The following is a 15,394-nucleotide window of genomic DNA, read 5'->3' as shown; positions in this document are numbered from 1 at the left end:
GGAGTTACTTGTTTTTTCTATGCTTTTCTTTGTGATTCTGTCTCTAGTTAATCTTTCTTGTGAACTATGGCTGTTTCTTCTATTTGTGGCTGCCGTTAGAGAGACACTTAATGCCAGTGTGTCTGCTCATTGCCTCTTCGCCCACAACTGATGTTCCATCTCCTGTTCCTAAGCCAGATAACCACGCTTGTGAGATTCATAGTCTATAAACAGGTGAAAGTCTGTTGGTCCTGGAAAGGATTCAGAACCTTCTATAAAAAGAGGTCTCCACTCTCTTATAGAATAAAGTATTTGGCTTTAAAGTTACTTTTCTTTACCCAAATCTTTACTTTTCTTGAGTTGCAGCTGTATTTTGAGATATTGAGATTCTTTTTTTTTTTAAACTGTTTATTTGGCTATACCAGGTCTTAGTTACCGCGTGTGGGATCTATTTTCCTGGTCAGGGATCGAACCTGGGCCCCCTGGATTGGGAGCTAGGGGTCTTAGCCACTGGACAACCAGGGAAGTCCTGATATTGAGATTCTTGAAAGACAGAACATTATTCTGCTAGTCTTAACTTTTAAATAAATGTTTCTTCAACTCTTCCAGATTCCAAGCTAAGTCAGGCTGATAATTAATGAGTAGGCATTGGTTGTTTTAAATCTTTTAAAAGTGATGTAAAGGATTACATTAAAAATAAACCAGATCTTCAAATTCTTCATCTGTGAAGTGAGGAACTTGAGGCTAAAGGATATTTAAAGGCTGTATTTCAAAATTTTTTACTCTCAAGTTAAACCAACTGAAAAGTTGTTCTTATTTTTTATTAAAAAAGCAGAACAAAACCTTCTTTGAATAAGTAAAATTCAAACAGGATTTATAGTGTTGTTTTGCATCTATATGTAGTTATTGCTGTACTTTTCAAATTACTGGTGATACTGTTTTCTTTTAGGGTGAGGCACAAATAAATCATTTGGGGAAACACTTTGTGCAGGAGCAGGACTGATGGGCCTCACCAAAAGAGTACTTTTCAGGAGCTCAGCCATTTGTTGCAAGCCTCCCAGATATTAGCATCTCTAGATATACTTCGTAGGGGCGTTTTGTTTTTCAGGAAGAAATCATCCAATCTTCTACTGGCATGGGAGTGGTAGGTACTATACCATGCTGTCATGGTGTTTGGCACCAAGGGGATTGGGGATGAGGTGTGATCTTGCCATTCAGTATCTTGGACTTTGACTTAACCCTCCTGCCTCTTAGCCTTCAACTCCCTACCCTGGTTCCTTGGCTGTTTCTGCTGGGTTTCTTCTGATGGGTTTCTTCCAGTCTCCTATTGGGAAGGTGGTGGTGGAATTACTTGGTTATCTGGGGTATAGGAGATGTCCTGGGTAATTGGTAGCTCCTTTTAAGCATTTGTACTATTTCTTAGCTCTGTCTTGCTTTGTTTAACTCTGCAAGTGTCTCAGTTTTTATTTTTTGTTGTGAATTAGCTTTTCATCTGATGATGGGAAGCGTAATGAAGAAACAGTGGGCTTGGAGTCAGACGACTTAAGTGACTTTGGAAAAATTGTTTAGCTTACGTGAGTCTCAGTTTCTGCTTCTGTACAGTGGGGAGGGGAGGGGACTGGCCTCATCAGATTGTTAGGTTTGAATAAGATTATGCATAATTGCCTGGCACAAAGCATTTATGTTATAAATGCTTCGTCCCTTCAGCTATTTCAGTTCAAATAAATAGTCTTTCTTAATATGATTGTATCCTCAATTGAAACTACCAGTCTAGAGATTTGAGATAAGCAGAGGAAACCGTATTAAATGACCTATTGAGCTATTTTCTTCAGTTCTAAAATTTCCTACTTTTAGGCTTAATTCAGCAATTTGTAGTGAAATTTAAAGTGGCCATTAACCACCTAAATATTACAGGTAAAATTCTGTTTGAAATGTAAGCAATTATAGGTAACAATTTTTAGATTTTACGTTTGTGAAATCGCCCACTCATCAATGAATATTTGATGAAATATGTTTATTAAGAATTACATAACATTTTTTTAATCCCTGAAATCACCCATTAGTTTCACTTAAACAGTTATCAGGCCTTTAATCTTATTACTTATATTTGTATCTGGTTAGCAAGTCTGCATCAGAAATAAGTTACAGATAATCTAGTTTCATAAAAAATTTTGATTTAGCAATTACTGATTACTTAATACAGTGTGTCTTCCTATCTAATGAAAACAGCTTATGTTTCAAATATTATGGTTGACATTACTGAGTCTGAAGTATTTTGGGAGTGTATGTCTTAAAACAAAGTTGACTTATTTTTACCCTTTTTTCTTTCTTTATTCATTTTCCTGCTCAGCTCTTCTGGGAAATTTTTCTCTCTCAAACCATGCTCCTCCCATAAATACTCTTATCAGTACACTGAATTTATGTTTATGTTATCCCATCCTAGTATCAATAAATTAATTATCAATAATATATCTAATTCATTTAAGATATTTTGTTATTTGTGCTAATGATGGCCAAAAAAAAGTGTTTGGTTTCTGTCTTTCATGGACTTATAGTATGTTGAAGAGGTATGACATATTTGAGAATATGAACTACATTGAGCATTTAATTAACATAGGTAAATTTCAGATGCCAGAAAACAACGCAAAATTTGTCATTAAATGAACATAAAAAGTAATAACTTGCTTTAGGGACAAAATGATTGCTCTAAATAGAGAGAAGCTTTCTTTTTTCTTTTTCTTTTTAATTTATTTATTTTAATTGGAGGCTAATTACTTTACAATATTGTAGTGGTTTTTGACATACATTGACATGAATCAGCCATGGGTAGAGAGTAGCTTTAAACTAACATTTGTTGAGCCCCTGCTTTGTACTAGGTTTGCATTAAAATCCACAGTGCTCATTTAATTTTCAGTATCTCTTTAAGGTAGGTAGTTTTATTCCCCATTGGTAGATGATTCAGTAACAATGTAAGACAGCTAGAAAGGGTAGAGATGGTATTTTCCTGATACTTTGTAGAGTAGAATTTAAAGGAGAGTAGGATTAGCAGTAAGTGCTAGGAACATGATTAGAGGCTAGAGTGGCAAAGAGCAAGTGGTGTTGAGGGGCTAGGGAGGAGCCCAGTGTTGCTGTAGAAGTAGACAACAGGGTCCGAAGTAGCACATTCAAAGACAAGCATGCAGGTTGAAGGAATGTGAGAAGCCACAGAAAGATTTTAGTCTGAGGAATGAAAGAGCAGCTGCACTGAAGGTTAATCTAGAAATAGGGAAAGGCCTTTCAGATAGGGGTCAATAAGGAAGGTCTTACAGCAAATAAAGTGTGAATGATGAAATCTGAACTGTTGTGGTAACATGGCAAAGAGAGAGGAATAAATATAAAACATTTGCAAGTAAAATTGACAGTCTTACTGACAGAGGATGGGTAAAAACAAATCCAAAAATTTCAGCGTACTTGACTGTAAGGATGGCTATTACCATTCTTTATTTAGGAAGTTATAAAAAAAAAAAAAAAGAACAACTTCCCTGGTAGTTCAGACAGTAAAGCATCTGCCTACAATGCGGGAGACCTGGGTTCGATCCCTGGGTCGGGAAGATCCCCTGGAGAAGGAAATGTCTACCCACTCCAGTATTCATGCCTGGAAAATCCCATGGACCGAGGAGCCTGCGGGGCTACAAAGTCGGACAAGACTGAGTGACTTCACTTTCACTTGCACTTTTGAATTAATTTAAATTAACATTTTACTCAGAGGTATTTATTTTGTATTTGAAAAAACTCCTAGTGGAAAAGTATATTGATGAGAAATTATTTAACTTATGCCTTTTAGTTTTTCACTTTTTTTTTTAAACTATAGATTATCTAAAAAACCTGGGGCTTCCTGGGTAGCTCAGCTGGTAAAGAATCCACCTGCAATTCAGGAGACCCTGGTTCGATTCCTGGTTCAGGAAGTTCCCCTGGCGAAGGGATAGGCTACCCACTCCATTATTCTTGGGTTTTTCCTGGTGGCTCAGATGGTAACGAATCTGCCTGCAGCGTGGGAGACCTGTGTTCCATCCCTGGGTTGGAAAGATCCCCTGGAGCAGAGCATGGCAACCTACCCCCTGTATTCTTGATTGGAGAATCCCATGAACAGAGGAACCTGGCAGGCTATAGTCCATGGGGTCACAAAGAGTCAGACATGACTAAGCACAGCACACGTCTAAAAAACACAAATTGGCAGTTATCTTCCTGGTATAGAGTATTTGTTAATTTTATATCAATTTATTGAACTTCTGTTTGAAAAACAAAAACAGTAGATATATGAAACCTGTTGTTGCTTAAAAAAAAAAAAGACTAGAGTAAGAAAAGAACTTCATTAAATATATCAGTTAAAGTGGATTAGTATTCACTGACTATGCAGTCCATATAGATTTAGGCTAGTCTTTGAATTCTGAACTTTGTATAAAGTTTAAGAGAAAACAGGCACAGCTTTTGCCTGCAAAATAACACTGGAGCTAAGATGTGAAATCACATTTTGATATGAGAAAATTTTGTTACTCCTTAAAAATAATATGTATTTTAATGTTTTGCTGTTTATTTCACTGTCATTTGGCAGTGTGTTTGTTATTTTAGTAAAAAGTAGCAATATATGTTTCTGATAAAATCCATTGAGTTGGAAAGGGTACATAAATTGTATTAATGTCAAAGAATATCTTGATTTCAGGATGCCCCTAAGTCGGGTACTAGTTGCAGCTCTCGCTGTTCAAGTTCCAGACAGGACTCTGAGAGCACAAGGCCAGAGTCTGAAACAGAAGATGTGTTATGGGAAGACTTGTTACACTGTGCAGAGTGCCGATCGTCTTGTACCAGTGAGACAGATGTGGAGAGTCCTCAAGTTAATCCCTGTGTGAAAAAAGAATATAGAGACGACCCTTTTCATCAGGTTGGTTATAGTGTTGGTTTATGTGGGGCTGTTGGTCCAGCTCCTTTGAATGTATGTACATTTTACAGAGGTGAGAGAAAACTTACATTCAATTAAAATAATGTTCCCGTATTTTTATTTTTATGTGACCTGTGATCTGGCTTCATAGGAACATAGAATCTCAGTATTTATATACTGATTGTCAATCACCTTGCAAACATATGTTCCTAAGAAATTGTTGGTAAATAGAATTTTCTGAGTCACATTGTACTTTAGATGTATTAGTCCTTTTCTCACTAAGCATACTTCATGGTCAGATTCATCTATACCTGTGACCTTAATTCCACACACGTATACGATTATAATTCACAAATCTACACCTCATGAATATCAGATTTCTATTTCAAAGTGCCTGTAGGAATGCTATCCAACAAAAATAAAATGAGTTACATACATAATTTAAAATTTTCTGGTAGTCTCATTTAAAAACATTTAAAAAGGTAAAATTCGTTTAAATATGTTTTGTTTAACCAGTATATTCAAAATATTATCATTTCAATATATAACTACTATGAGAAGATCTAGTGTACTGCAACTAAGACCCGATGCAGCTAAATAAATAAATAAATAAAATAAATAAATACTTAAAAAAAAGAAAAAGCATAACCCTGACAAGTTGGAGAAAGTGAAGGAATGTATTGGTCCCCAGCTGCTAGATGTGAAGATGGGAGAGCTCTTACGTGCATAGGAGAAAAACAGGTGGGAAAATTGGTACAGTTTTGGTTTCTTAGAGTTCTGGAGAAAAGGTATACTTAGGAAGCCTAGCCTCCAACAGGACAAGGAACACATCCTCTGCTGAAACAGGCAGGGGAGGAAGAGTGCATGAAGCAAGTCAGACCATGAGAGTTACTGCATGATCTCTATTCTTTGAAGTGCTGGAGGCCAGATGGTCTCTTAATAGTAAAGAAGTGAGATGATAGGATAAGGGGCTTGTGGATAGTGGTGAAGTCTTCGCATTATCATTTATGGGAAATGGAGATGGTGAGGAGAGAGTATATGTTTGTTTGTGTTCAAGCCATATAACACATTAAAAGAGTCACAGTCCTACTTGGTTGAGTGGAATCTTGGTTTAGCTGGAATCTAAAACTATGAATTTGTAGCTGCCCATTCTACACATTTTCCAAAGCAAACCATTCAACATTACAGTAATTCAAGCCTGTGCTCCAGTCACTGATGCTGAAGAAGCTGAAGTTGACTAGTTCTATGAAGACTTACAACACCTTCTAGAACTAACACCAAAAAAAGATGTCCTTTTTATCATAGGGGATTGGAACACAAAAGTAGGAAGTCAAGAGATAATCAGAGAAGCAAGTTTTACCTTGGAGTATAAAATGAAATAAGGCAAAGGCTGACAGATTTTGTCAAGAGAACTTGCTGGTCATAGCAAACACTCTTTTCCAACAACCCAAGAGATGATTCTACACATGGACATCACCAGATGGTCAATATCGAAGTCAGACTGATTATGTTCTTGGTACCTGAAGATGGAGAAACTATGTATAGTCAGCAAAAACAAGATCTGGAGCTGACTGTGGCTCCGATCATGAGCTCCTTATTGCATAATTTAGGCTTAAATTGAAGAAAGTAGGGAAAACCATTCAGGTATGACCTAAATCAAATCCCTTTTGATTATACAGTGAAGGTGATGAATAGATTCAAGGGATTAGATCTGTTAGAGTGCCTGAAGAACTACGGGTGGAAGTTCATAACAATATACAGGAGGCAGTAACCAAAACCATCCGAAAGAAGTGTAAAGTGGTTGTCTGAGGAGGCTTTATAGATAGCTGAGCAAAGAAGAGAAGCAAAGGAAAAGAGAGAAAGGGAAAGATATACCAAACTGAATGCAGAATTCCAGAGAATAGGAAGGAGAGAGTCTTAAATAATGCAAAGAAATAGAGGAAAAGAATAGAATAGAAAAGCCTAGAGATCTCTTCAAGAAAATTGGAAATATCAAGGGAACATTTCATGGAAGGATGGACACCATAAAGGGCAGAAATGGAAAGAACCAAACAGAAGCAGAAAAGATTGAGAGTACATAGAAGAAGTGTACAAAAAAGATCTTAATGGCCCAGATAACCACAATGGTGTGGTCACTCACATAGAACTGGATATCCTAGAGTGTGAAGTCAAGTGAGCCTTAGGAAGCATTACTACTAACAAAGCTTGTAGGAGTGCTGGATTTCTAGGTGAGCTGTTTAAAATCCTACAAGATGATGCTGTTAAAGTGCTACACTGAATATGCCAACAAATCTGGAAAACTCAGCAGTGGCCACAGGACTGGAAAAGTCAGTTTTCATTCCAATTTCCCGAAGAAGGGTAATGCCAAAGAATGTTGAAACTACCATACAATTGCACTCATTTCACTTGCTAGCAAGGAAATACTCAAAATCCTTCAAGCTAGGGTTCAATAGCTTGTGAACCAGGAACTTCTAGATGTACAGACTGGATTTAGAAAAGGAAGATGAACCAGAGGTCAAATTGCCAGCATTCATTGGATCATGAAGAAAGCAAGGGAATTTCAGAAATTTCTGCTTCATTGACTATGTTAAAGCCTTTGACTGTGTAGATCTCAACAAACTATGGAAAATTCTTAAAGAGATGAGAATACCAGACCACCCCACCTGCCTCCTGAGAAACCTACATGCGGGTCAAGAAGCAACAGTTAGAACTGGACATGGAACATCCGATTTTCCAAATTGGGAAAGGAGTACATCACAGCTGTATATTGTCACCTGCTTATTTAATTTATATGCAGAGTACATCATGCAAAATGCCGTGCTAAATAACTCAGAAGCTGAAATCAAGATTGCAAGGAGAAATATCAACAACCTCAAATATGCAAATGATACCACCCTAATGGCAGAAAGTGAAGAGGAACCAAAGAGCATCTTGATGAAGGTGAAAGAGGATAGTGAAAAAGCTGGCTTAAAATTCAACATTAAAGTACCGGCCAGACCCAAAGGAACAGGCCAAGAGCAGACTTGAGTTGTCTGCAGTTTGGTGAAAACAGACTCTCCCAAGGGATTTTGTCATCTTTTCAAGTATCATCAATATAACGTTAACTCTGGGAAGCCTTGTTTTCCCGCTTTAGAGAATGCTGGGTATAATGAAACTGGTGAAAAATTGAGTTTTGGTTTAAAGTAAGTGCTCTTTCCAGGTGAAAACTACTTTTTTGGGTTTGTTTTAAAGGTAAGAAGAGGAGGACGAAGGGGAAATGTTGCTCTTTTATTTTAATCATTACATTCGGTCTATGATGACATTTGATTATTAGACACAGCAGTGCCACTAATACGTTTCTTGAGTTGTCAGAAATTGTCAACATCATTACTTTATGGCAAAGATAACTGTCTGAAGATAAATGGCTCATATTTTGGTGCAGTGTTTGATGTTCAAAACAAAATGTTACAACAATAAACAAACGTGAACTCAAAAAAAAAAAAAATTCAACATTAAATAAAACTGAGATTATGGCATCTGGTCCCATCACTTATGGCAAATAGAAAGGGGAAAAGTGGAAGCAGTGACGGATTTTATTTTCATGAGCTCCAAAATCACAGCCAATGGTGACTGCAGCCATGAAATTAAAAAAGACACTTGCTCCATGGAAGGAGAGCTATGACAAACCTAGACAGCATATTAAAAGCAGAGACATCACTTTGCTGACAAAGGTATGTGTAGTCAGAGCTTTGGGTTTTCCAGTAGTCATGTACAGATGTGAGAGTTGGACCATAAAGAAAGCTGAGCAAAAAGAATTGATGCTTTTGAACTGTGGTGTTGGAGAAGACTCTTGAGAGTCCCTTGGACTGCAAGGAGATCTAACCAGACAATCCTAAAGGAAATCAACTCTGAATATTCATTGGAAGGACTAGCACTGAAGCTGAACCTCCAATACTTTGACCACCTGATGCAAAGAGCTGACTCACTGGAAAAGACCCTGATGCTGGGAATGATTGAAGGCAAAAGGAGAAGGAGGTGGCATAGGATGAGGTGATTAGATAGCATCACCGACTCACTGGACTTGAATTTGAGCAAACTCTGGGTTATAGTGGAGGACAGAGGAGCCTGGTGTGCTGTAGTCCATGGGGTCACAAAGAGTTGGACATGACTTAGCGACTGAAAAATAACAGTTTTACACAGTTGTATGATATTCTCTAGAATATAATTTTAATAATTATAATAAAGATTTAATAAGCATTGGCCCTATATATCATCCATTGTGCAAAGTAATCTAGATGCATTGCCTCATATAATCTCCATGATCTATGTCAATGTAGTTAGTTTCTTGTTTCATAAATGAGATGAAGGCTCAGGATTAAATAATGCACCCAGAGTCACACAGTGTAGGTGCCAAGTAGTTGCTATTGAAGGGACAGGAAAGGGGATGCTATGCTGGTTAAAATAATGGATATGGCAAGAAGCTAGACATGTTAAATTGAGAAGGAAATATGAAGAAGAGACTGATAGGTTGAAGAATACGTGTGTTCAAGGAAAAGTGTGTTTCAAAAGGAAGGTTTGAGGAAACTTTCCTCTCTGGTAAGATGAAAGATTGTGGTTAGAGGCTCATTTCAGAAGTAGGCATTTCTGTGTGGTGACAGGTTCCAGGGTGTGGTCATGGGACTAGCTGAAGATCCCTCGAATTTAAGAAGTGAAAAAAAAAAAACAGTGAATAATGCATGGGAAAAGGGTGATGGATGAGTCACCTGTATATTCATCTAAGTCAATTAGGATAATAACTGGATTTTAGGTTTACGAAAATGTCTGAGCTCTTTTCTCAGCAACCGCATAAGTGGCACAGAGGTAGGGACCACATGTTGCTTTGCTCATTGTTGTATCACACAGTGCTTGGTACATAGTAGGTGCTTAATATTAGTTGACTGAAATAATGAAACAAAAATTTTCAAAAGGTGCTAAGTAGACCTTTCTTAAATGATTAAAAATTTTGTTGTAATGAATGTTCTATAGAATGAATTTTGGTCCTAAATCTATTATATCTCTTTTTTCCTTTTTTTTGTAAGATAAAAAAAAAACTTTTTTTTTTTACTGTTTTACTCTACATATTAATTACAGTATTCTAGATTTACAGTGGTTTTGCTTTTTGATTTAGGATGATTTCACACGCATTTTATATTCTCTGGCTTCTAAAGACAAGCTCATATTTTCAGTCTTAGCTGAAATTAGCTCCCTTTAATGAAAAGCTGCCTTTTTTGTTTGTTTGTTTGTTTGGCTAAGATCTGTATAAGGTTTGGAAGACCCTTTCCTGCCTATGATAAAGACTGGAAAATTCCTCCCCATGAAGCACTGAGCATTTCAATCAGTGTGTTCTAGCCAGTGTGTCACCAAATATGTAGTTTTATTTTATTTTCTTGGTAAATAGTTACTGAAATATTTCTAAAAGAGAAAATTTTTATTCTGTAGCCATGGATGAGCATATAATATAATATAAAGGTGCATTCCGAGGGCTTCCCTGGTGGCTCAGTAGTAAAGAATTCACCTGCCAATGCTGAAGACATGGTTTCGGTCCTTGTATCAGGAAGATCCCATGAAGAAGGAAATGGCAACCCACCCCAGAATTCTTGCCTGGGAAGTGCCATGATAGAAGAGCCTGACAGGCTACAGTCCATGGGGTTGCAAAGAGTTGGCACAACTTAGTGAGGGACCACACAATGACAAAGACACATTCGAGTGAAGTTCATTTTTCAGTGGGTAAAGCCATACTTACTGCTATAGTTCCCAGAGGTGGAAACTTCAAGAAAGCTTTGAATGAACAGGGAGCAAAGCAATTGAGATTTTGATAAGGATAATAAGAAGTATTGAATGAGTTCTAAACTTTAGCTTGAAAAACATAGCTAAAAGAACCTGTTATCTGATGAAGCTGTAAAATGGAATGATTTGCTCTTAATGTTTTCTTTGAGACTTTAAAAAAATCTTTCATGTACCAAAGGCAGTGTATATTTCAATAAGACTGTTTTTTGAGTACATTACACATGTACACACACATTCCTATATCTTTTTAAATTTTCCAGGTTTTAGTTGCTTTCTATGCTGTTGCCTTTTTCCTTTCTAGAAGTAGGAAAATGCTATCAAATGCTAGTTAGAAGGTACCTGAGCAAAATGAGTACTTTTAGAATTAGAGTGAAGAATTTTTTGATTTCCTATTTCTTTTTTTAGATGGACATTCTTGGTATTGTATATCTTGCTTCATAAAATTCACTGTTAGAGACTGAGAGTTTAAAAAAAAGGAGCCTGTATATCGATGCTTTAATCTATTACCTCTGTGGTTTAACACTCTTTGCATTCAGCTTCTCATACTTGTTCCAGGCTTTTTTGTTTCATCATTTTTCATAATTATTATAGTTTCAGGGAAATTTTGACATTTTAGTGTAAATTACTTCTGTTTTGTTTGGGGATAAATTATAAAATACAATTTGAGGAATTAGGTGGATGTTTAATAACTCCTGTCAGTATCACATAGCTCTTAAGGTTCTCCAGTAATGAAATGTATACTATGAAGGTTAATGTATATTAAGATACTCTGATTTTGGAATAGATAAATTTTCAGAGGAACTGTCTTGGTAGCCAAATAGCTACACATAAAAGGGCTTTGCCAGTAGCATGACTCCTGGCATTATGGTTTGCCTGTATAACTGTTCATCACTTTTTTTACTCTATGTACATAAATGTGGTATATTAGTTTCACATAAAGAAAATTAATGTATGAGGTCAGAATAATAAGTTCCCCTATTTATTTTCTTGCATATTATTATGTTACTTTTTATACCTTTAATTAAAATGAATCAGTGCAACTTTACTTCCTCCAGAGGGAAATATATTCCTTAAGTCTACAGAAGCATATCTTTTATCATATTTCAATCACATTTTTATCTGCCAAAGAATATTTTAAAGTAGATTCTTTTGTTCATTGTTAGAAGTTCTTTCAATGAAATATGTTATTAAAATAACTTAGAAATAATATAATATTAGAAATATCAGTTGTATCTCATTCTGGAACTAATCTTTTTTGGGGGGAGGGACCAGTCTTTTTGTTTTATTTCTATTGATATCTGATAATGTAAAGATTAGTGTTTTATTGTGTTGCTATCTTTAACCCTCAACTGTCCTATTTTGAAGTTTTATTCTTTTAATTATAGATCTGAAACAAACACAAAAGACAAACATACACTAAGTATATGATTTTGTTTGTAGTAAAGCTTTCAGCTTTTCTTTCTACCATTTTCTATTCTGTGAAACTGTGAGAGATACTTTACTTGGGGGAATACTTCTATTTTCTGTGTGCTTCAGTTTGCAATATTTGCTCTGAAGAGAAAAGTTAAATGGATCCTTTGGAGAAATGCTAGATTTAAAAAAATCAGAAAAGTGACTAAATCAAGTATTAAGGGTAAGTGTGTGTCTTTCTGAATGAGATTGTATCACTGTTTAGTCTTTCAGAAAGGTTCAAATCTCAGCGATCATTTTCTTTCGTATCAGACATGCATAAGTTGAACAGTCAGTAATATGAATAATTAGTAATATGAATTTGATACACATTTGTCTTTGAACACTAGTATATTAGGAGTTAGGTAAACAGATTGACAACTAAGTGCCTTTGCTGACAAATTTTAGAGTATTTTTGAACAATCAGTTGCCCTAGTACAGGTTCTGAGAGTTCTTAACTTATATGCATTTTTATAACTAATTTCTTATGCGACATGTTCAATGTATATGCTAACTAATTTTAAGATAGAATTTTAGTGTCCTTGAAATTGTACATGAGATAGCTTTATATAGATACATATATCTGTTCTATAAATATAAATGCATTCACCAGTTTCTGTTTTTTAGTGTATGTAGATAAGATTTTATTTTGAAATGCAGTTAATATACTCACCAGTTTCTGTTTATTTTTTATAGAGTCATTTGCCCTGGCTCCATAGTTCCCACCCGGGATTAGAAAAAATAAGTGCTATCGTATGGGAAGGCAATGACTGCAAGAAAGCAGATATGTCTGTCCTTGAAATCAGTGGAATGATAATGAACAGAGTGAGTTTTTAAATTTTGTTTGTTTAGATAGTGATTATTAATATAGCAAATGATTACTGGAGTGTTATATTTACAAGCTGCTCACCTCATTTCTTCAACCTGAAAGAAAAAGTTCCTTGTATTTGAGTGGTTTGTCACCAAAACACTCTCATTTTTTGGTGCTTTTCATTTTCTGATCAAGAATAGACCTTGATGGTTTAAAATTTTCTTTTATGTTACTCTTTTTTTTGCTTTCAGTGGACCAAATTTAGGAGCTGCTAGGTGTATCCAAGTGTTAATGAAAACATTTTTCTGTATCATTTATCCCAGTTCATTTATTTATTACTACTCAAAACATTAAAAAAGAGAATTCACACTGGAAAATTTCTATTGATGCTTGCCTCTTAAATATACAAGAGTAATGCAACTAATGGTAAAAGAATCTTAAGTCACTTGAAGATGTAGAATACAAATCCTACAGATTTAAGCTTCAGTTTCTGTTATTATTTTATTACATCATTACTACTTTTAAAATTTTGCCTAATTCCCATGGACAGCTAAGCATGATTTAACTTGCAATTTTAAATTTCTTATGTGTTGCTAACTAGAACTGTTGTGCATACTTTTATATAGGACAGGAATTAAAATAACTGGTTTCAGAACTGAGCTACTTCCTATTACATATCTCCATGTGAGCTATGAAAAGCTATTGACAAGGAGTCTCCAAAAACTTGCATCTAGTTAATACTCTGTACCTTATTTGTGAATTTTTGCATGCTATGCAATATGATGTTAAAAAAGGTAGCTAGATGATATTTAAAATCCCTCCCAGTCCTGCCAATTTTATATTTTCCATTATTTAATTTCCAAATTTCTTTTTTTCTTATAATTCCCCTGCCCCTTTTTCCCTTGCTCTTATTTAATTTTTACCCCCAGCATATTCTCTTCTGAAATGGTTTCAGTAAACTATATATATATATATATATACACATATATGTATATATACATAAAAGAAAGTAGTTTTGCAGTTTAAGGAGATTATCCATTTGTATTGTGAACTCTTTGAAGAAGAACATAAAGTATAAATTCTAGATTTTTTTTCTTTAACTGGATTTAAGGGATACAAGATCTCCTCATTCTTTTCAGTATTCTAGTATTGTAAATATTTCTAAATTTTTAAATAATGAGATAAGTAGAATATTTTTTTCAAGATCCAAGTAAGACCAGGTAAGTAAATCCTTTTGCCTCTACTTAATGAATTAAGAGATCTGATAATGAACTGTTTTTAAAAACTGAAAAATATTGACTTACGTTTTATGTGTAATAGGTTCTCAAACTTTGAGTAAATTTAAATTTCATTATTCAGGTATTAAAATGGATATATTTTAACAGTAATTTCACATTGCTATAAATAAAATAATGCTTCATTAGGAATTAATTTTACTGTAGATAAAATTTGTGTACTTTTTTTTTTTTCTCTCTCTCTAAAGGTAAACAGCCATATACCAGGAATAGGCTACCAGATTTTTGGAAATGCAATCTCTCTAATCCTGGGTTTAACTCCATTTGTTTTCCGACTCTCCCAAGCTACCGACTTGGATCAACTCACAGCACATTCTGCTTCAGAACTTTATGTGATTGCGTTTGGTTCTAATGAAGATGTTATAGTTCTTTCTATGGTTATAATAAGTTTTGTGGTTCGTGTGTCTCTTGTGTGGATTTTCTTTTTTTTGCTGTGTGTAGCAGAAAGAACTTATAAACAGGTGGGTATAATATGGACGTCTCAGTAGAGAATTTTATCTTTTTCATAATATTCACGGTATCCCTGAAGTGTTTTGGTGTTTGATTAAATCATTTTGACGTGCTAATTGTTTCCCCATTTTGTTTTTATAATAGTTAACCAAATAAAACCTTAATAACTTCTATTTTGTTAATTTTTGTTTTTATGTGGTAATCTACTTGAAAATTAATTTTTATTTTAATCTTTTTTAGCGATTACTTTTTGCAAAACTCTTTGGACATTTAACATCGGCAAGGAGGGCTCGAAAATCTGAGGTTCCCCATTTCCGATTGAAGAAAGTACAGAATATAAAAATGTGGCTCTCTCTCCGATCCTATCTTAAGGTAGAATGGTAGTGATAAAAGTACTCTTAACGTGCTGGCTCCCTCTCATAGTTCCAATTCTTTGTCAGTATGTATGTATGTCTAGATTTATAGTCAGGTTTGTACTCACATAGTGCTATGTGGCCACGTGTTCATTTTGATCCATATGCAGAAATTCAAAATGTTAAACTGGTTCTTTACAGTAAAACATCTGAATTCCAAAAGGCTTAAATGCATTTTAGGTAGATGATTCAAGATCAGGTTGTCCTAAATTTATCTTTGTTCATAAATCTCACCAACTACTACTACTCATTCAAAAGCTAGATTAAAGATTTTGTT

General features: G+C 35.0%; 1 protein-coding gene across 4 annotated transcripts in view; it reads left to right on the top strand.

Annotated features, from left to right (window-relative positions):
• PHTF2 (putative homeodomain transcription factor 2) overlaps positions 1-15,394 on the top strand; it is a 130,896-nt gene that overhangs the window by 99,796 nt on the left and 15,706 nt on the right. For 2 of the 4 annotated variants that reach the window (XM_061165158.1, XM_061165160.1), the window contains 4 exons: positions 4,679-4,897; positions 12,845-12,973; positions 14,443-14,715; positions 14,945-15,076. In XM_061165158.1, the coding sequence (XP_061021141.1) occupies positions 4,679-4,897; positions 12,845-12,973; positions 14,443-14,715; positions 14,945-15,076 (753 nt within the window). Of the gene's footprint in view, positions 1-4,678; positions 4,898-12,844; positions 12,986-14,442; positions 14,716-14,944; positions 15,077-15,394 lie in introns of those variants that run through there. The other 2 variants (XM_061165161.1, XM_061165162.1) reach the window with 2 other exon arrangements.

This window comes from Dama dama, chromosome 18, assembly GCF_033118175.1.
Source record: "Dama dama isolate Ldn47 chromosome 18, ASM3311817v1, whole genome shotgun sequence".
NCBI lineage: Eukaryota > Metazoa > Chordata > Mammalia > Artiodactyla > Cervidae > Dama > Dama dama.
Note: the sequence above shows the minus strand (reverse complement) of the source record. Positions and strands in the feature narration are given on the sequence as shown.